Below are 24,972 nucleotides of genomic sequence, written 5' to 3' on the forward strand. Positions count from 1 at the left end.
CCCCATAGGCTCCGGCCTCCTAAGCTCCGGCCCCATAGGCTCCGGCCTCCTAAGCTCCAGCCTCCTAGGCCCCGACCCGTGTCAACTCACTCGGATCCTCGAGACCGGTGACACGTGGCGCTCCTACAGTGCAAGTCATCACAAGGGACACGTGTCATCACCAGATTGGTTGACACTCTTCCAAAGGTACTATAAAAGAGGTACCTTCTTGTCACAAAAGGACAACTAAAATCATTATTATACTATTCACTCACTCTGCTCTCAGATCTCTCTGAACACTGACTTGAGCGTCGGAGGACCTTTGGCCGGCACCACACCGGTGCCCTTCCCGCTCACTTTTGTGTACCTGTGCAGGGTGCTCTGGATATCATTCTCTCTCATTGCTCACCAGTCGGACCCCAGCTATCCGTTCCTGCCCCACTTCGACGTGTCATCCGCTCAGTGGAGGGTCAACGGGCCTACGTGGTTCGACTCGACGTTGACTGCTCTACCATTTTTGGGCATCAACACCCTCGCAGCGCGCAGTCACTCCTCCTTCCCTCAGCTCTCACTCCCTCTCAGCGCGCCGGCCACTCCCTCCTCCTCGTCCTTCCCTCCTCCTCCCTCCTCCTCCTCCCTCCTTCCCCGAAACCCAAAACCCCCCCCCCATCGGCAACCCACCCCCCCCGAAAACCCACCCCCCCTACCGAAACCCACCCCCCCCATCGGAAACCCACCCCCCCTCCCCTGAAAATCCACCCTCGCCGAAACCCACCCCCCCGAAAACCCACCCCCGCCGAAACCCACCCCCCTGAATACCCACCCCCGCCGAAACCCACCCCCCACCCGAATACCCACCCCCGCCGAAACCCACCCCCCACCCGAAACCCACTCTCCCCCGAAAACCCACCCCTACCGAAACCCATCCCCCCCCCAGTCGAAACCAGCTCACCCAAAACCCCCCCCCCCCCCTCGAAGCCGAAACCAGCTCAACACCCCCCCGAAACACAGGTATTTTGTTTTTTTTGAATTTATGGTATTTTCTGTTTTTTTTTTTCTGTTTTTTATGGTATTTTCTGTTTTTTTTTTTGTTTTTTTTGTATTTTCTGTTTTTTTTTTTTTTGTATTTTCTGTTTTTTATGTTTTCTAATATTGTGGATTTTGTACTTATTGTGGATTTTGCATAAATTAGTTGTGAAATTTCTGATTTTAGTGGTAATTAGTTAATGTTGTGGGTTTTTTTAATTTAGTGGTTTGGTTGTGAAATCTGAATTTAGATTGATGTTGGGCTCATATTTGACAATGATTTATTTTTTTGGTGAAGGAAGGATAGTGTTGCATTTGCGAAGAAGGATAATTGCATTTTTGGTGAGGTATGTGTTTAATCTATCTTTTAGTTAAGTTTTTGTATGATTTAGTATTTAATGTTTCATATATAATTGTATTAAATTTTTGAGTGAATTAGTTTGTATGTTAAAATTAATTATAAAATTGATTAATTAATTTGTATGTTTTTATATGCTAAAATTTAATAGTTTGTTTGTATGCTTATATGTATATTGTTAGATTAATTATAGTTTAGTTTGTATGTTACATTTAGTTTAGTTGTAATTGCAAAATTTCCGATGACGTAGTCCAGCACTTCTCGAGTACTGGGTGAGGTCATGTGGCACGAAGCGCTTGTGCGAAGTTATCAATCGATAACTTTGTACATTTAACTAGTCGTGCGAAGTTATCAGTGGATAACTTTGTACACTAAATTTAAATTCACCTTAGACCCGTTCGAGAGTCTATTGGACGCGCGCATGGGCGCTTGGCGTGACTGCGCTCCAATATGATTCTTGAATTGTCCAAATTACCCATGGACAGTTTGGGAGTGCACAATTATGTGATATGGTCAGCCAATCGATGCCTTATTAATTGATCTTGGGCCACTTCACCAAATTGATGTTAATGATTTCATCGATGATGATGATGATGAAGATGATGAAGATGAAGATGAAGATGAAGATGATGATGTTGATGGTATCGATGATGTTGATGGTATCGATGATGATGATGATGAAATGATTATTTCTAGTGGTGATTCAGATTAGTAATTGATAATGGTGATTCATATTAGTAAGTGATAATGATGATTCAGATTAGTAAGTTATTACTTTAGTTTTCTTTTTTACTAACATAAATATTTATTGAATTGTGCAGATGAGTTTGATCTCGAACAGGGGTGGATTTCGGAGGTCCACTTCAGCATCCATGTCCGCCCCTGCAGCCCAGCCCGCCCCTGCAGTACAGCCCGACCTCATAGCCCAGGGCGAATCGACCCCGGCGATACCCCCAGATCTCTCATCTAGTACTGGGTCTGCGATTCAGTCGGCACGGAGGGCCCGACGTGGTCACTGTTAGAGAATTCGAATCGTTCTTGAGCAAGATCACCTACGACCGAGCAAGGAGGTCCATAGTACTTTCGCTTCCTTTGTCGGATCGATTATCCGTGGTGAATGCCCCATGCTTTTCCTCAGTTGGGAAAAGTTTGATGACGCCATCAAGATGAGCATTATGGGCTCCATTTCTGTGAGTATATTTCGATTAATATAAAATGATTAATTTGATCATTCCTAACAATTTGATAATTGCATTTTTTTCAGGTAAACTATGACATTCGGATGGAGGATCCGGATGTAGCTAGGTATATGGAGAAGTTATTGAGAAAAGTGTACACACAATGGAAGCACGAGCTGCACAGAGAATATAACATGTTTGGATCGGCAGCTGAGGCATTGGCCAGCCCTCCTCCGGAGATGGCAGCTCGGCTTGATCAGTGGCAGTGGTTGTGCACTCATTTTCAGAGTCCGAAATTTTTTGTATGTTATATCATTTTAGGACTTCAAAATTATTTTTTCTTATGTTATTCCTTTATTGTGTATGCACTAATATGTGCATTTACAATTTGCTTAATATTTAACAGAGGAAGTCGAATGCCAATCTTCAGAACCGGAAAGCGCCCGCAAGGATTAATCATCATGGTGGTTCCATGCCCTTCTCATACCGGGTGGAGTCGTATCGTCAAGTGCGCTATTATTTAATTTAATATATATATATATTCCTTAGTATTGTTTGAGTTTTTGTCAACATTACATTCTTTTTCAGGCTGGTTCGCAATTTCCGGAGGTCGACAACTACGGGGATGTTTATGCCCGACCCGGCAACGACAAGGGCAAGGCGAAGCACGTTAGTTTTTTATATTTTAGTTTTATTTCACAAATTTAAATTTTTGTATTTGATTTCTTAATTCCTAACTTGTGTATAATATTTTGAAGGCTGAGATGCTCGCCAAGAAGGCGAGTTATTTGGAGGAGGTGGCTAGCCAGTACCCTCCGGACACTCCGTTGGAGTCGATCTCAGTCCCCGATCGCGATGCCGGTCTTCGTATTATGACGGAGACACTGGGTGTTAGGCGTGGTAGGGAGATACGCGGAATGGGAGCGGGTCGGGTTCGTGATCTCAGCGCCGGGTCTTCATCTCAGCCATTTGCAGAATTAGTCAACCTGACCACTGAAGTGCAGCTATTGAAGGGTCAACTAGAAGAATCGAGAGCGGCATATGCGGAGCAGACGAGTAAGGTGCAGCAGATGTTTGGCCAGTTGGCGAGGATTTTACCTAGGTTTGTGCTGCCGCCCAACATTGACCAATGCATGCCAGACTCCTCCACCGGTGTCGATGATGCTACTGACCTAGGGGGCCATTAGTTATTTGTATGTATGCATTAATTAAATTGTTTATACTTTGTATGAATATTTTGGATATATAAATTTATTAATTTTGTTTTATATAGTTTTTGAATAAAGATTTTTTTTTTAAATATTAAATTCATATATATAATTTAAATAAAAAAAAATTTTTAAATCAAATATATTTAGGCGACGAACACCCTTATTCGTCGCCCAAAGCATGTTTAGGCGACGGACAAATTTCGTCGCCCAAAGAGGGTTTGGGCGACGAAATTTGTCCGTCGCCCAAAGAACGTTCCAGCGAGGAAATTAGTTATTCCTCGCCCAAATCTTGTTTAGGCGACGGATAATTTCGTCGCCCAAACATGCTTTGGGCGAGGAATAAGTGTGTTCGTCGCCCAAACCCTCTTTGGGCGACGAAATTTGTCCGTCGCCTAAACATGCTTTGGGCGACGAATTTTATGTGTTAGGAGACGAAAAAAATCCGTTGCCCCAGGTGTCTTGGGGCGACGAAATTTAGCAGTTCGTCGCCCAAACTCTTGGGCGTCACATTTTGGGCGTCCAAACGCTCGACGAACCAATTTCGTCGCCCAAACGTTTGGGCGACGAAACTCTACTTTGGGCGACGAATTTCGTTCCTCTCCCAAACCCTTTTTTCTTGTAGTGGTAATAGAGTACGTATTCATCTTTCATCCTAATTTTAGCGTAATAAATACATAACTGAAATGTAAAAATTTGTAATATTAGAAAATGTCATCTAGATCTCATAATGGGTTACAAAAACACAACACGTTAAGTTAACAAGTGAACACAATACGATTTGTTTCACCTGTTGAAAAATATTTTTTTTAACAAAAAAACTTAAATTAAATATATTTTATTACATAAATGTATATATATATACAGACTCCTTCTATTGAGGTATACCTCAACTTATTTATGTTGAGGTATACCCTGTTAGGGCCCACACGAGCTGTTTTGTGTCCATCCAAACCGTTCATTTTTTACATCTCCATTGATAGATCATCTTTGCAAAAAATTAGCCAAATCAGAAATCATTTGTCTATCTAACTTTGATCAAATAAATGGACGAACCAAATATTTTCGATAAAACCGTTCATTTGTTTTATCAAAGTTAGATAGGCAAATGATTTCTGATTTGATTAATTTTTTGCAAAGATAATCTATCAATGAAGTTGATCCTTGCGAACGGTTCGAATCGACACAAAACGACTCGTGTGGGCCTCAACAAGATCATATCTCAACATAAATAAGTTGAGGTATACCTCAACAGAAGGAGCCTGTATATATATATATATATATATATAGAAAAAGAGTGCAACCATTAATTAACCAATGTTGACATCAAGTGCCACAATGTCGACCAACCAACGAGGGCATTCATCCCACAGAATTGGTTTCGAACATGTGAGCACAAACCTAGCAAGCGCATACGCTGCAGGATTACAAACATGAGAATGATAAAGAAAAACTAAAGAACTAAAACTATTAAAAAGAAACTTAATCTCATCAAGTAATTAACAATCCTTTCGACAAGAGTGGTTGAACCTCACTAGTGACCGTCTTAATTGCCAACTGCACATCTAAGTACAAGACCACATCTTGAAAGCTACAATCCCTCGCCATCTGAGTGCATAAATGTATAGTTATATACTTATATATAAAAAATATTTTAAAAAAGTGTAAATTAAATGATCAAAATTATAAGAAAAAATAAAATAAAATATATTTAGATCTTAACGGATTTCGTAGATTAACACAAAAATTTATGAGCCCATATTTTTCAACACAACATGATAAACCTCACCACAAACACTAATTTTTTATATCATTTATATCGTGTTACCAAATCGGGTAGCAGTGGCACCATAGGATATTTTCAGATCTAATGTTATCCACTGCAGCAAACAGTGTCCAATTTGGATTCCTCAACTAGTAATCTAGTACACATATTCAGTCCAAGAAAAAGGGTTATGACTGTCGACTGATATACAAAAAACCAAAAAAGTGAACGAGTCCAAATCTTTATGGGAAAACCAGAACCAGTCGTTGGCCTTTGATGGTTATGGTCGTGGAGTGGACCCGTCGACTATGTCGCGGAAGGACGAATAATTAAATATCATGACCTTGGAAACTAATAGATAAACATTGTAATTATGCCATATAATAAACTTTTTGCTAATTCGTTATAATAGAATCTATGTAAATATTGGGCAGGTTGTAATCTATATGACTGCAGATATTATGGCACATAAATCATCAGATTAATACAAAAAATAATAATATTACTAGACTGTGAATGAGAGAGGTCAACACCCACTGTTTTTCAAATTTTTAATACAGCAGGACAGGGGATAATGCCCCTTCAAATTTTTGCCTTGTGCGCTTAACAAACGTCACGTAACAAAATGCAACACGTATCTCTCACTCTCAGTCCGCTCTGCTACTCTAATACGTGTTTTTGTGACAAAAAAAAAAAAATTATATATAGGTGTTTTTGTGAGTGTGACTGTACATAATGAATATCACCCTCGTCATTATCTCCTCGTCGGTTCCACTAATCAACTCCATTATAAATTTATATATAAACTGTGATTTCTCTTCTGCTACCACGTCGCACACAAAAGTTGGCTTTCAATCTCTCACGAGACTTGTAGGAACAGAGTAATAAGCATCTCAGACTGACTTGTAGAAGAAGGAGAACAACAGCAAGAAACACTGAAAATTGATTCAACATGGACAACCGTGGTGCTCCTAAGCTAACTCGAATGATGAGCTGCAGAGAACGTGTCGAGGACACTCTCTCTGCGCACCGCAACGAACTCGTTTCCCTTCTTTCCAGGTTCGCTCAATTTCTCACTTCCACATCAAACCTTTCTTTTTTTTTTTTTTTTTTTTTTAATTTTTGGTTCTAATAACGTTTGCTCTGCTTGTTTCCCGAGAAAATCTCAGAAAAACACTGTTGTTGTTGGATTACTGAGTTTTTGCTATCTTCCTGTCCTCCTTTTTGGTTTGAAGGTATGTCGCTCAGGGAAAAGGGATATTGCAACCTCATAGCCTGATCGATGAGCTCGATAATGTCATCGGCGATGATGAAGAAGCGAGGAAAAAGCTCCGGGATGGTCCTTTTAGTGAAGTCCTCAAATCAGCACAGGTCTATTTCCTTTCAAGACCGTTTCTTCTAATTGATATTATTTTCTCGCTGAAAATCAATACAACTCATATCATAGAGAGGAACTTTGTTACAATGTTCAATCATTATGTATTGATTAGTTGATTTGGTTTGGGGATATTGTGCAATTTTCTTTTTTCCCTGTTTGGATTTTAATATGTAAATTTAGCTTACCAGTTACTATCAATAAACAGTAGTGTATTATTCTGGTGTAGGAAGCCATTGTTCTGCCTCCATTTGTGGTTCTAGCAGTTCGTCCAAGACCAGGTGTTTGGGAATACATTCGTGTTAATGTTTTTGAGCTCAGTGTGGAGCAATTGAGTGTTTCTGAATATCTTAGCTTCAAAGAAGAACTTGTAAATGGGGAGTAAGTAAATTTTATTTTATTTTATTTTTTCTGTCAAGGAACGTTTTACTGAACTTATACCCATATGAGTTTTCTTCTATAACATAATTTTCTTGGTTTACATGTATTAGGTCTAACGACAATTACGTACTTGAGCTCGACTTCGAGCCATTCAATGCTAATTTTCCTCGCCCCACCCAGTCTTCATCAATTGGGAATGGTGTTCAATTTCTCAACCGCCACCTTTCTTCAATTATGTTTCGTAACAAAGACTCTTTGGAGCCATTACTTGATTTCCTTAGAGCTCACAAATATAAAGGGCATGTAAGTTTGCTGGGCAAGGCTTCCCTAATAGAGGATATTTTCTGTTAAAATTCTCTTTACTTGTGATGAGTAGTTTAGTTTTGCTAAATTTTCGCATTTATTATCTATTTGCTATTGTGACCCTTAGAAATCTAAAATATTCTAATTTACAATTAGCCTATTTTTCTTCGGTTTGCTTTGCTTTACCTTTTTGGTTTACATGGTATGTGTTGATCTTCTATTTCATCCTAAAAAAAATTTACAACTTAACCTAGAAATAAACAAGTTTTTGTTTTCGTATGAGGACTTTGTTTGAGCTAGCTAATTTGATTAACAATTTTGTGTAGGCATTGATGTTAAATGATCGGATACAGAGCATATCCAGGCTTCAGTCAGCTTTGGCAAAGGCTGACGATTATCTTTCTAAGCTTTCACCTGAGACACCCTACTCTGAGTTTGAATATGTGTAAGCTTATATAGATAGACACATGCATATGCACATGTATGTTAATCAATACCTATGTTCTCTCTGCAACTGCCTCCTGGAGATGCACATTTAGAACACTGTAATTCCTGATCATATGCCGTTTTTATTTTTCTGTGACTTGTATGTAGATTACAAGGAATGGGCTTTGAGCGGGGTTGGGGAGACACTGCAGCACACGTACTGGAGATGATGCATCTTCTCCTAGATATCCTTCAGGCTCCTGATCCTTCTGTATTGGCGACATTCCTTGGGAGAGTACCAATGGTGTTTAATGTTGTCATTTTGTCTCCACATGGATACTTTGGGCAAGCAAATGTCTTAGGTTTACCTGACACTGGTGGGCAGGTATTATTTTTTCTTTTTAAATGACTAACAGACCTCACGGTGCAATTGTGTGTACTTTAAGTATTCCATAATCTTCTGTGCATGAGCTTTAGCATGTTAGCTATCACTGTAACTGTTAAGATGAGAACTTTTTACATAATTTTATGTGCAGGTTGTCTATATACTGGACCAAGTGCGTGCCCTCGAAAATGAAATGCTGAGTAGAATTCAGAAACAAGGATTAGATTTCACTCCAAGAATCCTTATCGTAAGTGTCTTTAGCCAAATCCTTATGGTAGCTTTTCTCTTTGTAAAACTAATGAGTTTTTCGCTGGTGTTCCAAGGTGACCAGGCTAATACCTGATGCAAAAGGAACTACATGCAACCAGCGGCTGGAAAGAGTCAGTGGAACATACTACACACATATTTTACGAGTTCCTTTTAGATCAGAGAAAGGGATTCTTCGTAAATGGATCTCAAGGTTTGATGTATGGCCTTATTTGGAGACCTTTGCTGAGGTAAACTCTTTTTAACATGTAAAGCTCTAATTATTCTTCACGCTGAAAATAATGATGGATCTAAAATTGATGCTTCAACACTGACAGAATATGTGGAAATGATCTAAAATTGTGCTTGCTGTCATTTCACCATCTTAATTGGATGATTTATTTATATCTGTCCGTCTGCATTACTGCCATAGGTTGCTACCCCTCTGTGATACCATTGCATTATGGAAGTAGCACATGACTTTGTTCCCTAATTGCATATTCAGAATGTTATAGAGTTAAATTGTCTTCTGATTTACTAATTCTTACTTGCTTTTTCAAATTTTGTTTTGCATGTGATCAGGATGCTGCAAGTGAAATGACTGCTGAGTTACAGGGACATCCAGATTTTATTATCGGAAATTACAGTGATGGGAATCTTGTTGCATCTTTGTTGGCTTACAAAATGGGAGTTACACAGGTCCAGTATTTTCTGCAGCTGCCCAGTTCATCATATTATCTAACAAGAATGTTATCTGACTATTTTAACTTTGGCATGTACAGTGCACGATTGCACATGCGTTGGAGAAAACAAAATATCCAGATTCAGATATATACTGGAAAAAGTTTGAGGATAAATACCACTTCTCAAGTCAATTCACGGCTGACCTAATAGCCATGAATAGTGCAGATTTTATAATCACCAGCACATACCAAGAGATTGCAGGAACGTAAGTCTCCTTATGCTGTGGAATTGTGTTATAGATGAATGTTTTGGTTTTTTTTTTCATCGAAACAATTATTAGTCATTTCCGGTTCAGTGTGTTTAGTTTAATCTGGTATTAGCCTTGTTAATTAGACTACTATGGTAATTTGTAATACAAAAAGGCTTCCCACACCATAACTTAAGCATCAATAGTGCTTTTGAAAATTGGAGTCAATTGCTTCTCCATATTCATCTTTGCCTTGTTCTTTATTTTATTGATGTTAATTTCCTTGTTTGCTTAACTTTTTTTTTTATCCATTCTTTCAGGAAGAATACTGTCGGTCAGTATGAGAGCCACAGCTCTTTCACTCTTCCAGGGCTGTACCGAGTCGTTCATGGCATTAATGTTTTTGATCCAAAGTTCAATATCGTGTCACCCGGAGCAGATATGTGCATTTATTTCCCTTACTCTGAGAAGCAAAAGAGACTTACAGCCCTACATGGTTCCATAGAAAAGTTGCTATATGATCCTGAGCAGAATGAAGAGCACATGTGAGTTCTTTCATAGTGTATCAAATGTGACAATGTGAGTTATTTGTAGCAGTCACTTGATAATACGATATTTCTTCTTTATTGGTTCAGTGGTATACTGAATGATCCGTCAAAGCCCATATTATTTTCCATGGCAAGACTGGACCAGGTGAAAAACATGACTGGGTTGGTCGAGTGCTATGGTAAGAATCCCAAACTGAGGGATCTGGTAAACCTTGTCTTGGTGGCTGGTTACAATGATGTGAAGAAGTCAAACGATAGAGAAGAGATTGCAGAGATTGAGAAGATGCATAGTCTTATAAAGGAGTACAACTTAAATGGTCAATTTCGATGGATATCAGCCCAAACTAATCGAGCACGTAACGGTGAGCTATATCGTTACATAGCAGATACAGGAGGTGCTTTTGTTCAGGTACATAGGGCCAGTCAATTTTGTTTCATATAAAAGTCCCTGGGCTACTCTAATTTACTTTGTTTAATTTGTAATTGCAGCCTGCACTTTATGAAGCTTTTGGACTCACAGTTGTGGAGGCCATGACTTGTGGCCTGCCAACATTTGCCACTTGCCATGGTGGTCCTGCAGATATTATTGAGCACGGTATATCAGGATTTCATTTTGATCCTTATCACCCTGAACAGGCTTCTGCACTTATGGCAGATTTCTTTCAACGGTGCAAGGAGGATCATAGCTACTGGAATACAATCTCAGAGGGAGGCCTTAAAAGAATTTATGAAAGGTTAGTAAAACTTTATATACTAATGGAATCGCACTTCTTTAACCATGTGTTATTTGAAGTTTAGAGAGACCTTTTGTAATGTTGTAGGTACACATGGAAGATTTACTCTGAAAGACTAATGACATTGGCTGGCGTTTATGGTTTCTGGAAGCATGTATCAAAGCTTGAAAGGCGCGAGACCCGACGATATCTTGAGATGTTCTACATTCTGAAGTTCCGTGATTTGGTGAGTACTTGTTATTAGAATGTGAATAATTTTTGGGGTATACGTGTGGATAAAGAATGAGCTATACTCTGGTTATCTTATTTTGAATAAATTAAGACTGATTTCGATAGGATTAGTGCCCATCTGTGCTTAAGGATCAAATGAGTCATCTTCATAAAATTCATTATGTCTACATTGTTTCAGGTAAAATCGATTCCTCCAGCAAGCGATGACCCACATTAAGCAACAGTTACTCGGCTGTCTATCCCATAACTCAATGACACTTCCCAAGGTAATAGTTGTACAAATGAAATAAAGTTACGCTTGTGTATGAATTGTATGAATGTGGAATTATATCCAAGCTCTTCTGAAGCGTTCTACTGTTGTAATAAAGCTCTTGTGAATTAAGTTAATTAACTAATAAGTCTAATATGCCAAAACAGATTGTCATGGATTATAATTTTGTTCAAAAGGGAAATCTGTCAAGACTATGGTAAATCTTTACTAGATAACACAACATGATATAAATGTTTCAAACCTACAAAAAGCACTTAGATCCAGATTTTTCCTAATTTTCCAAGCGTAAGATGATGAGCCAGAAATCAAAGGACCACAAACTGGCATGACTGAATAGATGTGATGAACTCATGCATTCAGATATTTCATATTAGATAGAAGGGGACTAGAATGAATTGATATAAGAGTAAAATGAAAATTGCTTCACTCACCAAGAACATTTGGTTCAATACTTCAATCCATGTGCTTCACTAAAATGAATCTATCTTTAGTCTCAATAGATCTTATACTCCAGTTGAATTAAATACCAGAGTCGGAATGTCTTTTGGTCCCTTTGGACCCTTCCTTTGAAAAGATCACTAGATTGGAAATGGAGTTGGGCCTCAACAACAGAGCATGTGACCTCTCGATTCTGATACACTCCCTGTCAGAAAGACGAGTATACTAGGCTAGGCTGGGCTGGGCTACCCAGTAGCCACTTTCTCGCGCTTTACACCCACATCTGACACCTGACACCACTGACAAGCTAGCCTGCATATACATACCAGCTTTTTTGACCATACGATCCACAATCCCCCAGGCCAGTCCCCAACCATCACATGCCACAGCAAAATCTTCTTTCTTCATCTCTCTCTTTTCCACTCATTTCAATGGTCAAATACTCGTGAAACCCACAACATTATCCACTGACGACACCCCCAATTCTTATTGTTTATAATCCTTTTCTTGCTTATTAATTTACAAACAAAGTATAAATGTTATTAGGGGTGTTTCAACTTAAATTTCATTAAATTTTAAAAGTTTAATAAAATTTAAGTGTTTTTAATTTAGATTTTAATTAACTTTAAGTGTCTCCAACTTAGATTTTAATAAAATTTAAATGTCTTAAAAAAGTCATGAATTTCATTAAGTAAAGAATTCTAATAAATTTGGATAGATTTGGTTGAATTTGAATGCATTTTTTGCACATAACAAATTTCATAAAAATTTCACCCAATTTTTTTAAATTTTGATAGATTTTATAAATTTTAAAATACATTAAACTCGGAACACCCTCCTAAGTGATGTGGTTTGGATCTAACACCTTGCTTTGGATTCTTGTATTTATTTAGCTCCTAGGGCAGAACATCCGACAATATACTTTCAATACCATTTTATATATGGACCCAGCTATATCTTATTGCAACCTTTTATTTTATTTATTAATTTTATTCCAACGGCACCAAGATTAACTCAAATCACACCAAGTAATTGCTAGTTAAACACTAGAGGACAAATTTCACTGAACAAGCGACGAAATTAGAATAGGAGTTAAAAAAGCAACCCAATGGCCAATCTTCTTTTCATTTCTTTTTGCTCAATCAAATTCAATGGCCAAACTTCGAGCCCATAACTTTTACATATAAACTCCGTTACTGGCACGAAACTTTCTCTCGCGCCAATGGATGATAAACTAGCTGTAAACAATATTTATATTATATTAACCTAATATGAAATGAGCCAAGGCTGGCCATCTAGACGACCTTGACCCTTGTGCTTCATAGTTTGGGGTTGGAGCTAAAAAATATTCAAAGAAAAAAAAAAACACCTAACAAGTTGGAGAATCTGAGAATCTTTTTCTTGATTTCTTGTGGGTGTAGTAGACTGAGATCGACTGACTAGAGCTGGCCAAATGAGTGAGCAAGATAAGCAAGTGCTCCTACAAGGGGTGCGTTAATGTAAGTGGCTGGTTCTGACTGCTCATAATCTGACCGTTGATCTGGGAACCTGTCATGCTGGTCGGGCCCACCAATCACTGCACCCACATGGATGTTGGGGTTGGGGGACTGGGAGCTCATCACACTGAAGCCAGAGGAGCACTGGATCTTGGCTGGGTGTGAAGCAATGGACGGTAGTGATGATCCCCTGTGGTGTATCCTTTGTGGGTACCTTGGCCCATAACCCACCATGTAGGACATCTTCAAAGGGTTGTCTCCTAGTAGGTAGTCCACCTGGTAAAATCCATTAATTCATTCACAAATCACAATATTATAATTAGAAAGAGCAAACGAGATTAATTAAGACAATGATACTTGCTTATCTAAACAAAAGAGGAATGAATGTCTTTAATTAAATATGACATATAAGATTAAGATTAGGATTAGACCTGTCGTTTGGCAATGGTTCGGAGCCTCTTCGGGGTGATGGTAATTCCACCACAAACCACCACCTGGCGGGCAGTGGTTAAGTACTTGGCGTAGGTTAAGACCAGGAATGAAGTGGAGGTCACATACTGCATGTTGCTATCATTCATTTTGAACAGGAGACCACCTGCAACAAAAACCAAGATCGAGCACTAGCCGTTATAAACAGGACCACTCTTGACTCTTTGTAGAGAGAGAGAGAGAGAGAGAGAGAGAGAGAGAGAGAGAGAGAGAGAGAGTACCTGGGGTGTATTGGGCTGAAGAGAAAGAGGCTCTTGGAATGATGGAGCAGATAAAATTATCTGCATGGCCTTTGTAGTCATGAAGAGATCTTAACTTTTGAACCAGGAATGCCTGTAAATGCAAAGGCCACATTTTGAATTAAAGACTGGACAACCATGGAAGATTAATGATTAAGCATGAAAGTAAATATATTTTTAGAAATGGGACCTTGGAGAGAAGAATTCTTGCTCCAACATGCTTGTTATCCCATCCAAATGTGTTATCATACTCTGCAGCCCCAAGAATCTGGCCATTAATTTGAATGTAGCTCAGATAGGTTGGATTCTTGGTGGCCTTGTGCAGCCAGGCAGCACCCCACAACAGCTCATCCTAGAATAATTAAAACATAAAAAAGTTAATAGCTTTAGCCACCCTTTGTAGAAACAACAATTATTAATTGGGGATACTTGAAAAATGAAATGTTTACCTGATAACCAGAGAAATCACAGTAGAAGGGGCATACATATTTCCTCAATCCGGTGCTGTAGGCTCCTCTATGCTTATCAGCAAACTCAAACACCTAGACACACAAGCAAATATGATATCAATTTTTTTGGGAAATTTGGAAAATTAAACCAGTAAAGGAATACCCTGTTTTTTTTTTTTGTTAAATTTGAAGTTTGGCCTGTTTTAAATATTTACTTACCCGGATAGCCCTCCTGACCAAAAGTTTGGAGTAAGTGGGGTCACTTCTTCTGAAGACCAATGAAGCAGATGCAAGAGCAGCAGCAGTTTCAGCTGCTACTTCAGAGCCAGGGGTGTTTTGGTCAATCTTGAAAACACTTCTTGGAGTATCCATGTCTTCTGGTCTCTCCCAACAAGCATGGTCTCTGTTAGCATCACCAACCTGCCAAGTAAACACTCAAAATCAACCTTAAATTTCTGGAAAAAGAAACAATGAAAAGCAAAAGGCTGGTTCTCTAACAGAAAGAACAGGCAGAAATATGAAGAATGCATAGCAAAAGCAAAAAAATTGAAACCTGAACATAAATGGTGTCTGGGTGGGCAGTTGCTTTGAGGAGGTAATCAGTGGCCCAACGAATGGCTTCCTTGGCGTTCTGCAACTCACCCTTCATCAACCCACCAAACTCAATAACACTCCATGAAAGCATGGTGGTGGTGAAAGCCATGGGAAACCCAAATTTCACATTGTCCCCTGCATCATAGTACCCTCCAACCAAATCAACCTGCATTTCAAAGCATCACATTGAAATGAGTAAATCCCACTTCATATAAATCTTCCCACATAAACAAAACTAAAGAAACAATGACATAAAAAAAAGGTAAAGGTGGGTTTTTTTTAGCATACATGCATGGCTGAGCCATCTGAGAGACCAGAGTCTCTCCTCCAAGTAACCCTCTGGTTAGGAGGGAGCTTTCCAGACCTCTGGCCTTCAAAGAAGAGGATGGACTTGGTAAGAGCATCTCTGTAGTTGTGACTGGCAAAGCGAGGATGGTGGTGGTGTTGGATTGGGTGGTGGTAGTAGGCAGGATTGGCATTGCAGAGCAGCAGAGTGGTAAAGCAAGTGAGGAGCAGGAAGCCAAGTGTGAAAGAGAAACCAAACAGACCCATTTTGGCTGCCCCAACTGCCAACCCGTAATAAGCCGCAGTGGGAGAACCGGACACACCCCCCTTAGTATTTATAAACTGCAAGCTCCCTCTTTAACATGAGCCTGGCCATAATCATAATTAAGTCCACATTCTCCAATAAAGGCTTGCCTTTTGTTAATTAATTTGGATTATTTCACAATGAGGCCTTTTGTCACTGTTTTGGTTCACTGTGCATGCTCCTTTGGATATTGTGTAATGTCAATTTTGGGTTTCCTCTATATGGACTGCTCACATCACAGTCACGTGGGAGTCCGATTTGCACTAAAGTCTAAAGCTCTATTAATATATTTTTGAAGGGTTTACTTATTTATCAAAAAAATTTTAGTACAAGCTCAGTTGTGATAATGAGAAGTTTGCGAATTGCTATGACAGGTACCTTTAACCTTAATTGCAAAAGCCTATCATCCATTGCCTGCTATAGGACTGTGACACAGTGTGTACAGAAATAGTTTCACTTCTTTGTTCAGTAATTCTTGGAAGTAGAAAGTACTTGGAATTATGTCCAAGTAAATTACTGTCTTGGAGAATGCTGGTCACGGGCTTAATCCTGTAGGTTATGATATAATAAGTTGATTTGGAACCCTGTTTCATTCTTATAGTTATAACTGAGCTATGTTCCAATTACTTTGGAACTGAGCTTAGAGGAACTGTTGTTGCCCATAATCTGAGACACAAACGTCAAAATTGCTGTAAGAGAAAGGTGAAGAACATATAAACATGGGTTCAATGTTTGAACTGAAAATACTGTCGGAGAAAAGTAGTGGCCATAAACGTGGATTTGCTTCTGAAGGTCTATGAGTTCTGTATTGAGTCACAAAATGGTCAATAAAGGCCCATATGGCCATATGCATCAGTAGTGCCTGGTCTTTGGTCCTTGAATCAAGAAATATGGATAAGCCTTCTGGTTCTAATCCCCAATTTAACACAATGCCAATAACACCCTATTAATCACAATGAAGTCCACAAATTTGAAAGTACAAGTACTATTTATATTGTGTAGTGAATTAGTGATACTAGACATTATGGATTTTGCATATTTTTAAAGCGGATTGCACTCTCATTGCTGATACTTAGAGCTGAAATAAAGAGAACATTCAAAGGGGAAAGCTCATTATTTTTAAAAAGGATTAACAGCGACATTTGGTGTCTTGGGCAAAATTGGAGTTGAAGTGTTGAACAAAGAGTTAGAGTGTTGCTTGAAATGTGTCACTAAACACTCAAATCCCAAAAGTATTTCATCCCTGTCGAGATTAATTAGCAAAAGATGATATGATGAAGCATAATACTCTCAGTATAAAGAATGTGCTTTCAAAAAGTTATAATCTTCAGTGTCATGTCGAGAGGATCAATTATTAATATTTCCTAAAATTTTCTTTTAATGATCGGACCCCTGTGAATTGCAAATGCGGTACAGCATTATATATATATGGTGGGTGCCGTGGGGCATTTTAATTAAACCTTCGCTTTAGAATTTAGAACACAAGAGGCAAAGAGGACCCAAAGCATGTTACCCAAAAGTAGCATCCAGAAAGAAGGATATATGGAGGAGGGAGAATACATATGTATTATTAAATTACAAATTTGTTATATAGAAAATTAAAAATAATACTCAGAACACAATCAAGGGTTTGGATAAAAGGGAATTAATAATGAAAATGGATGATCAATTATGAGCTTTCTGATCAGAAAGCGACGGCCCAGCTACAGATTTGACCCCAAGACCATGTTTCTGAAAATGGCTTATTCATAGCATCATGTGCTCCTCTGGTACTGTGGTACCCTCCCACATGCAATTATGCAAAAGCATGCATTCATGTTCATCTTCTAGCTATAAGTTATGTGCCTCTCCTGTAAAACACAAGTTATTTGGAGTAACGAATCAAGATGAGCTAAAAAGCTGACACCATGCATTTGCAATGAAATTCATTAATTATCTCCAACATTGGGAAGACAGGGCTCAACTTGGATGGATTTCCATATGAAGTTTCACGAGATGAATATTGTTAAATGATAAAATCGCCACCTTGTTAATTCACCAATACATCTTGTAAAAAGACAAAAAAAAAAACTCTTAGAAATATGTGGACACTGGTGTGGTGCTGGCTGAAGGCCCTCCGAGGATTTTGACGACTTGAATAAGATCAAGTAAATAAACTTGAAACCATGAATAACATTACTTTGAACTTGAACATATAAGAAAGTATTTATAGAGATTTGGAGGAAACCTCATGGCGACTCTAAGTTTAATAAACCATGGTCCCACAATATGGGTCTCAACTTCAATGTGTGTGCACTTTATTCCAATCCTTCAATGCCATCGAACTACCTTTCTAGTCCTGCAATAATGACATTCACACCATTCATATGGTAATTAATTCATACAAACTTTCTCATGAATTGCATGCCACGTATAATTTGTTGCAAGTCCTTACTCTGCACATATGTATTGGTTTTCTTATTATTAGTCTAACATTCATGTAGTGGATTAATATGAAAAATTGTTTTCAACGTACACTTAGTTAGACAATCTAGTACGTTATACTGCGAGACATATATAACCAACAATCTACTATATATATTGATGAACTTTAAATGTAAACTATCGATTACATGTTTTCTTTTTGACCAAATCGATTACATGTTTTCTAATTCTAAAGAAGAGTATTGAACAGAAGTTGGGTACTGAACAATAATTTGTTCTTAAAGGAAAAACAGAAAAAAGTGTACTCTTGTGGGGTCTCATGCTGATTTCTTTTAAATTTTTATCCAGTGGGAATCTAGTGATGGCATGTCATTTAGAAAGCATAAACAAATACTCAGCAAAGTTGAAGGGTACGGTGATACCTCCAAGATTGTAATTTAGTGGGAAAAGCAGAGCATGCAGGCATGTGGTAGCCATTTTCATCATTGCAGCCTCTTCCAAACTTCATTTCCCACCTGGGCTTTCACCATCTCCGCTTCAAATCCCGCGATTTACGGTTTTGTTGCAGAAATTGCTATCATTGTTTCTGGACTAACAATGGAGATCCTATGGTGTTCTAAATGCCAATAAATAATGCTACACCTTAAACTGATTCGAACCATCTTTTTAAATTTTGATCTGCATTTGGGTTTAAGAATATGAACATACCAATTCTAAATATTTAAGAATTGGGTACTTAATATCTTCTTAGCAATATTGATATTGAAACAAGAAATAAGAGAATTAGAGGCATTAAGTTGCTGTGCCTTTAACTCAAACCAAGAAAGTAAGGGACACTGGTTGAATTTAGCCACTCATTTCCTTGAATAAATGCCCCAACCGTGAACTGACTGGCTTCAGTGGAGGTGTTGATGACCCGGTAACCCGGCCACGTCACCCTTGCACTCGTATTGGAACCCGGTCCTCGGTTCAAATACTCCCCATAATACAAGGTACTCAACGCAAATGTGGCATTCCACTCTAACCACCCAGCAGGGTCTACCAAATCATCGATGTAAGATCTGAGATACACAGTCCTCGAGTACTCTTTCCATGGACGACCCAGATACGTTTTGAAGGAAGATTTCACTGGGATTAGATCAGAACCTGCTGCGACTTTGGAATTGAGGATTGAAATCCCGGTGTTTTGGTTCTGGTCCTCTCTGCCTTGGGCGGTGATTATGTTTTTCTGGTTGTCGTTTGGTTTGCGAGCGTATAAATTGCAGTTTTGGAAGACGACGGCGGCGTTGCCAAAGACGAAATCTACAGTGCCGTAGATGTCGCAGTCGCGGTAGAATTGGCGGAGGGAATGAGCGTAGAGTGTGTCCTGGTAGCCCACGAAGCTGCACTGGTAAAACGCTGAAAGGTCGGAGCCACTCCTCAAGGCCACTGCTTGGTGTTTGCTTGGCCCTGCCGAGTTTTCGAAGGTAATGCCTTTGGCTATGAACCCGTCCCCCACCACAGCTGAAACAAAAAACTCATTCAGGCATTTCAACAAACACTTCAACAGATCATCAAAAGAAAGCCCAATTTCCAAGCCCAATGTCTTTATTAAGAACCAGAGGTCTCCAAGTGAAGTACAAGTTGTTGTTAACTCAAACCCAATGTCATATTGTGATGGGTCATTAAAGGAAGAAAACATTGTTGGGCTTTTTCAAAGCCACCGTGGTCCAATTTGCAAAGATAAGCAAGGCCATACTTTCCAGGCTTTTCAGAGCTTTTTTGGCACTGCACGTCACCCTTTTTTTCCAAGCAATGTTTTGTTAAAGAACACGAGAGAATATGAAGTACAAGGGCCGGCCAAAAAGGAGTGAAAAAACAAAACTAGAATTCTTTTGAATTAGAAACACAGATGCTGTAGCTCTCCATTCCATTGGTGATTGATTGTAGAAACGAGAGTAGGTAAGATCGTCTCCAGTTGAAAATGTTAGCATATATACTAATAGCATTACTAACGTTGTTATTGGTAATACTAGTTCACAACTTGGAATGGAACACCAAACAAATTGTTGAAGGCATTATATATATATATATATATATATATAGGACTTGTCTACACAAAACAGAAATAGTCCCCAATTTTTCAACCCAAATTTGGCTTTATTTGATTGGGATTTTGACACTGGGGCACTTTTTTTGTCCAAAACAAGGACATGTTCATATAACATTATTACCCCAAAATGAATAGTTAAACTTGAAATAAATAAAAATGGGAACTATATATATACATATATGTAAATTGTACACACATAAGAGAGAGAGAGAGAGAGATGAAATCAAGTAATCAACTAAGGAGAACATGATACCCACCTACCATGTTTGTATTGAACTTTATTATAAATTTTTAGTGAATAATACAATAATTATATGCAACAAGATCTCAGTTAGCTGTTACTTGTTAGATGATTGATTTAAAAAAAGTAAAAAGCTAGATACATATCTTTGTTTCCCGACAAATTGATCAAAATACGCGTTTCTATCATCCACGAGACAGGGCCAGGCCAAGTAAGAAATGGCCAAATGGATTTGGGAATTGGGGTCCTCTGCTACCGACACTAACACAATCTGACTACTGCTGCCTACTCTCATCTCCATCAGCCATCAGAGGCTTTGGTCATTTTTTAAAGTAATTGGCAATCATGACGCACATAAATGCTTTATGGACTTTCTACCCTTTTCGGCTTTTCTTGTGGGTGAAAGGCTGAAAGCTCACTCAGCTAGCAATTAACATGTGGTTCAGAATTCGTATACAAGGTTCCAATTTCAAAAGCTCAGTCCAAGACTCCCAATGAGTTGCCTCCTCTACTGAGAACCTTCAAGTTCCATTTTATATATGATGATGAGCCCCTTAATTAAGTTATTTGTACGTTGTAATTCTTCAAGTAAACTTTATTAGATATTAGAGAAGTAATTGAATCAAATTAAAGTGCTAAGAATCATTCCTTAGTTGACTTGTTTTTTTGAATGTATTCAATTTAAGGCATTTTTTGGCTCTTTGTGGTTGTGGGCATATATATATATGTATAGAATGGTCCTACAAGTAGTACAACACGAGTCCTTAATGAGTCCTACAACTTAATGAAGGGCATTATTACCACTTATCCTGTTATCCAACATCACATGCACTGTGGGACAAGTTAGCCTCGATCACGAGAGTGGGATCGATACGTACTGTCCCAGTTTGAATTTTGAAGAAGAATATATGTTGCAAATCAAAGTTGAATAATATGTAATTAAGAAGCATTTATTTAATTAATTGAGAGTTCGAAGAGAAATTAAACTCACCGACTGTGGCAGAACGGAAAGTGGTCCAGCCATCCACGACATTCCTACTGGCTTTCACAACCGTCTTTCCAATCCCATCTCCTAAAAACATCAATTTCGTCTTCTTCTTCACAACCTCCACATTCTCCATATATGCACCCCCTTTTATGTATATCACAAACCTATACATACATATGTCCAAGTGTCCAACATTCAACTTTGAATTCGAATTAATTTACTTAAGTAGCAAGTTAACTAGCAAATTAATTAAGTCACGTACCTGGTTGCGCTTGAATTTGGAGCCGCAGCCACTGCCTCGCTGATGGTGGTGAAGTTCCCAGTGCCGTCCTTGGCCACCAGCAAATCATATTGGGTCTCATTTGTCGAAGACTGCAAGAGTTTTCGATCTTTGGACGAAACCCATGAAGGGAACCCATTTTTCATGGGTCCGTACTCAGCGAACTCCTCCTCCTTAGACACGTACTTATCAACTCCCGGAATCTTCTTGATCATCACCAAGGCATTGCTCACGTGCTGAGAGATTGTTTTTAGTCTGCTTTCGATTTCTTTTCTCACATTAATATTATTGTTCCCAATTCTGTTGGAATCGAACCCTTCTAGGCATGTGAACTGGTTGGTCATTGCAGCGCTGAGCAAGGTCCTCAAGTCATTGTAGTGTTTGGAGGCAGTGTGTTTCTGTGGGTAGAGGTCAGACATAACGGCTTTCAGCTCCGCGATGGTGTCATCGAAGAGCTCCAGGCAGTCGTCGAGAGCTCGCTGCTGCAGAGGGCCGAGCTTCAACACCTTCTTTTTCATGCCTGTGCAGTTGGTGGAGGAGGCTTTGACCTCGTACATGGTGTGGTTTACAGCAGAAGATATGATTTGTGGGACTGATTTGGAGGCCAGATTTGAGAATTTTGAGAGGGTTTGGACGCAGAGGTCCTTGTATAGGGTGCCTTGGCATGTGGAATGGGCTACTTGGTTGTGCTTCTGGACATGTATTTGTGGGGTTTGGCTTCTGCTTTTGGGGGTGTTTCTGAAATGGGTATGTGAAAACAGTAGGATTAGGACAAGGGCTGAAGTGGTAGAGACAGTAAGCAAGAGTTTTGTTCTCCATCTTAGATTATACATGGTTATGGTTGTGTGTAAGAGAGAGAGAGTAATTGAGAGACAGAGGATATGGGTGATGAATATATTTATATAGGCTGGTAATGCTAGTTAATTCGTGATTAGTTGGCGATAGACTGTTGAAGTGAGTAGTAAATTTAGCATTTAGCATGAGTTTACTAGTTAGAATTCATGGTCACAAGGATAACAGTTTTTGGTTAGACAGATTAGTTATAATGTCATCGTATTACCAAAATTAACACAGTACCTATATATAATGTCTTGTCATTTCTTCTCTTTTCATCATTTTTTTCCAAACCCCACTTTGTCTTTTGGTTGAAAAAGTTCACAGCAACCTTAGATGTGAGTAGAGAGTAGATCGAGAACAGAGCAACGGGACATATAAGTCTGTGATCTCCAGAAGGATAGCATATATGAAAAGGACTAAAGTAAAGGAGTTTTAGCTGTATTGAAATTTGAAATAGGCCCGGTGTACAGTTAAGTGTAATGCATTGCAGGCTACAGCTAATTATTGGAGAAGGGCTGTTTTGTCCTAGATGCTGCTATATGCTAAGTGTCACGGGCTCACTTTTTAAGCAGCAGAATTTGCCCGTGCGGCGTCAAGATTTCTTTGAATCAAGGTCAGCCATCCTTTCTTTTTACTCTGTTTAGGATTTAGACTCATCTGTTGCCTTCTTAAGGTTTGCCAACAAGAACTACTTCTCTCGAGTCTCGTTCATAGCGACTATACGATTGCTTCCTTGTGTCAAGGTTCTTAGCCAAGACACTCGCCCAATCGATAGGTTCTTATGACACTGGCATTCCATTCTCACATGTCGGGTCTTACTTTGTTTCACCTCTTGACCGTCATGGCACTAAGGGCTAGCTTGCGCCCATAGTCCTTTCCTCAAGTTGAACATGCAAGCCAACTTGCAAGCATGCCACCCGAGTGAGCAACTCTTCTCTGATGCCCCACGTTAGCTTCCCTCGTTGGCACGGGGTCGCCCCTTCCCGTGCCTGCTAGCATCATATATTGCGCGTGGTCGAACCCAAGCCGATGCCCTCGTTAAGTACTACATGGCCAATGTGCACCATGAAGTCTCCGGGATTTCACATATAGTTGGCGTGATGTGCATACGGCGCGGCATAAGGAAATTCCCCTTGTAGCCTGGTGTGCACGCGCCCAGCGTAATACAAGTACTCCCGCTCGCTTGTACTGTTCGTGGGACCTCCTGTCCCACGGAGACACATAACCGCCCTCCGGAAGTCATGTGCCCGCCCTCTAGGTCCTCTCAGGTTCCTAGAGTAGCTCGCTTAACGCTCCATGGGTGTGGGCGTCGGAGGTGGTAGAGAGCTTGAAACCATGTCTCCTCCTAAAGAGCATTTTATAACTTTCTTCACAAAGTAGGAGGAAACATCAACTTGCGCGAGGAGTCATAATTGGCAATAATTAATTCATCCGAGCTCCGAAATGACGAACCGTCAGTTGCGTTGGACTCGTTTCAGCCTCCTGGATTTACCGGTATTTTTAGATTTTCCAAATTCCAACCGGAAGACTCCGAAACAGCTAAATTACGAAATTACCCTTCTACGCGCGCAACCCAGCCACTCTTCACCAAATGGATGGCATTCTCTTGCCATTTGACCCTCCATACTTCTTATTAATGTCACGGAAGCACAACTCTAAGTGCGGACCGTGACACTAAGCTCTCATCTGCATGTTTCTATTTTCTACTCTGTTTTGTGTGGTCAACTAATTAATTGTATATATAAATCCCCAAAACGTCAAGTAAGAGCCCAATGCTAATATGCTATTTCTTCAAGTAAGTTTGTCGTAATCTCTTACCTTAAATACTCCTCTTACAGGGTCATTATAATACTGCATATTACTTTTGAAAATCAAGGCGAATCCGTTTTATTTTAATATATTTTGATCCATTTTATTTGTATGACATATATAAAACTTTTCAAGTTTGGCAGGTATGAACTAACTAATGATAATTATGATATAGTGAAAATCAAATTCGATTCATTCCATCTCTAAATTTACTTTCATCATCTTCATCATCATTACAGTCCAATTAATGATGCATTATGATCGATATGCTGGCCTCTAATAATCTAACTTGTACATTTGCAGTTGCACATGAAATAATGCAAATGATCAGACTTAATTATGGACTGTGTGGAGAGTTTGAGACCATAAAAGTTTGTTTGTATTATGAAATGTGGAGTCGTTTATTTAATTTCCATTTCCTCAACTGTCCTTTTACCCTATAACATCAGGCAGGCATTTATTTTCCATGCTGATAAATCTCTGTACGTACATGAGCCGTGAGCGAGATATGGAAGTCTATTATTGGGCCTGCCTGACAAGGAAATTTCTCAAGTTCCCTTAACGACAGACACGTTATTATGTCGAGTTAATTACACTTATATTTTATGAGGTTTATCGTATTTTCACATACATTCTGTGGGTTTTCAAATTACACATACATC

The 24,972-nt window shown here is 39.1% G+C and overlaps 4 protein-coding genes across 4 annotated transcripts; 2 read left to right on the top strand and 2 right to left on the bottom strand.

Annotated features, from left to right (window-relative positions):
- The first annotated feature begins 2,735 nt into the window (after window positions 1-2,735).
- LOC147275507 (uncharacterized) lies at window positions 2,736-3,728 on the top strand. The gene is made up of 4 exons (XM_086253922.1): window positions 2,736-2,843; window positions 2,948-3,049; window positions 3,130-3,210; window positions 3,300-3,728. Exons 1-4 carry the CDS (start codon window positions 2,736-2,738, stop codon window positions 3,726-3,728), a joined length of 720 nt encoding a protein of 239 aa, XP_086110048.1.
- Window positions 3,729-6,313: 2,585 nt separating this feature from the next.
- SUS3 (sucrose synthase 3) lies at window positions 6,314-11,461 on the top strand. The gene is made up of 15 exons (XM_086253787.1): window positions 6,314-6,573; window positions 6,750-6,885; window positions 7,119-7,270; window positions 7,381-7,573; window positions 7,900-8,018; window positions 8,168-8,384; window positions 8,536-8,631; window positions 8,708-8,881; window positions 9,213-9,329; window positions 9,413-9,579; window positions 9,882-10,106; window positions 10,197-10,518; window positions 10,599-10,843; window positions 10,931-11,069; window positions 11,253-11,461. Exons 1-15 carry the CDS (start codon window positions 6,467-6,469, stop codon window positions 11,289-11,291), a joined length of 2,448 nt encoding a protein of 815 aa, XP_086109913.1. The 5' UTR covers window positions 6,314-6,466; the 3' UTR covers window positions 11,292-11,461.
- Window positions 11,462-12,906: 1,445 nt separating this feature from the next.
- Window positions 12,907-15,650, bottom strand: GH9B13 (glycosyl hydrolase 9B13). The gene is made up of 8 exons (XM_086254753.1): window positions 15,339-15,650; window positions 15,010-15,216; window positions 14,676-14,876; window positions 14,457-14,549; window positions 14,198-14,359; window positions 13,990-14,101; window positions 13,711-13,874; window positions 12,907-13,555 (listed from the first exon to the last, which is right to left on the bottom strand). Exons 1-8 carry the CDS (start codon window positions 15,600-15,602, stop codon window positions 13,223-13,225), a joined length of 1,536 nt encoding a protein of 511 aa, XP_086110879.1. The 5' UTR covers window positions 15,603-15,650; the 3' UTR covers window positions 12,907-13,222.
- Window positions 15,651-18,804: 3,154 nt separating this feature from the next.
- LOC147275510 (pectinesterase-like) lies at window positions 18,805-22,506 on the bottom strand. Its single transcript, XM_086255484.1, has 3 exons — window positions 21,647-22,506; window positions 21,388-21,548; window positions 18,805-19,566 (listed from the first exon to the last, which is right to left on the bottom strand). The coding sequence occupies exons 1-3, from the start codon at window positions 22,495-22,497 to the stop codon at window positions 18,872-18,874; spliced, it is 1,707 nt and encodes a 568-aa protein (XP_086111610.1). The 5' UTR covers window positions 22,498-22,506; the 3' UTR covers window positions 18,805-18,871.
- Window positions 22,507-24,972: the final 2,466 nt, after the last annotated feature.

This window comes from Dryas octopetala, chromosome 8 (assembly GCF_963921425.1).
Source record: "Dryas octopetala chromosome 8, drDryOcto1.1, whole genome shotgun sequence".
Lineage (NCBI taxonomy): Eukaryota > Viridiplantae > Streptophyta > Magnoliopsida > Rosales > Rosaceae > Dryas > Dryas octopetala.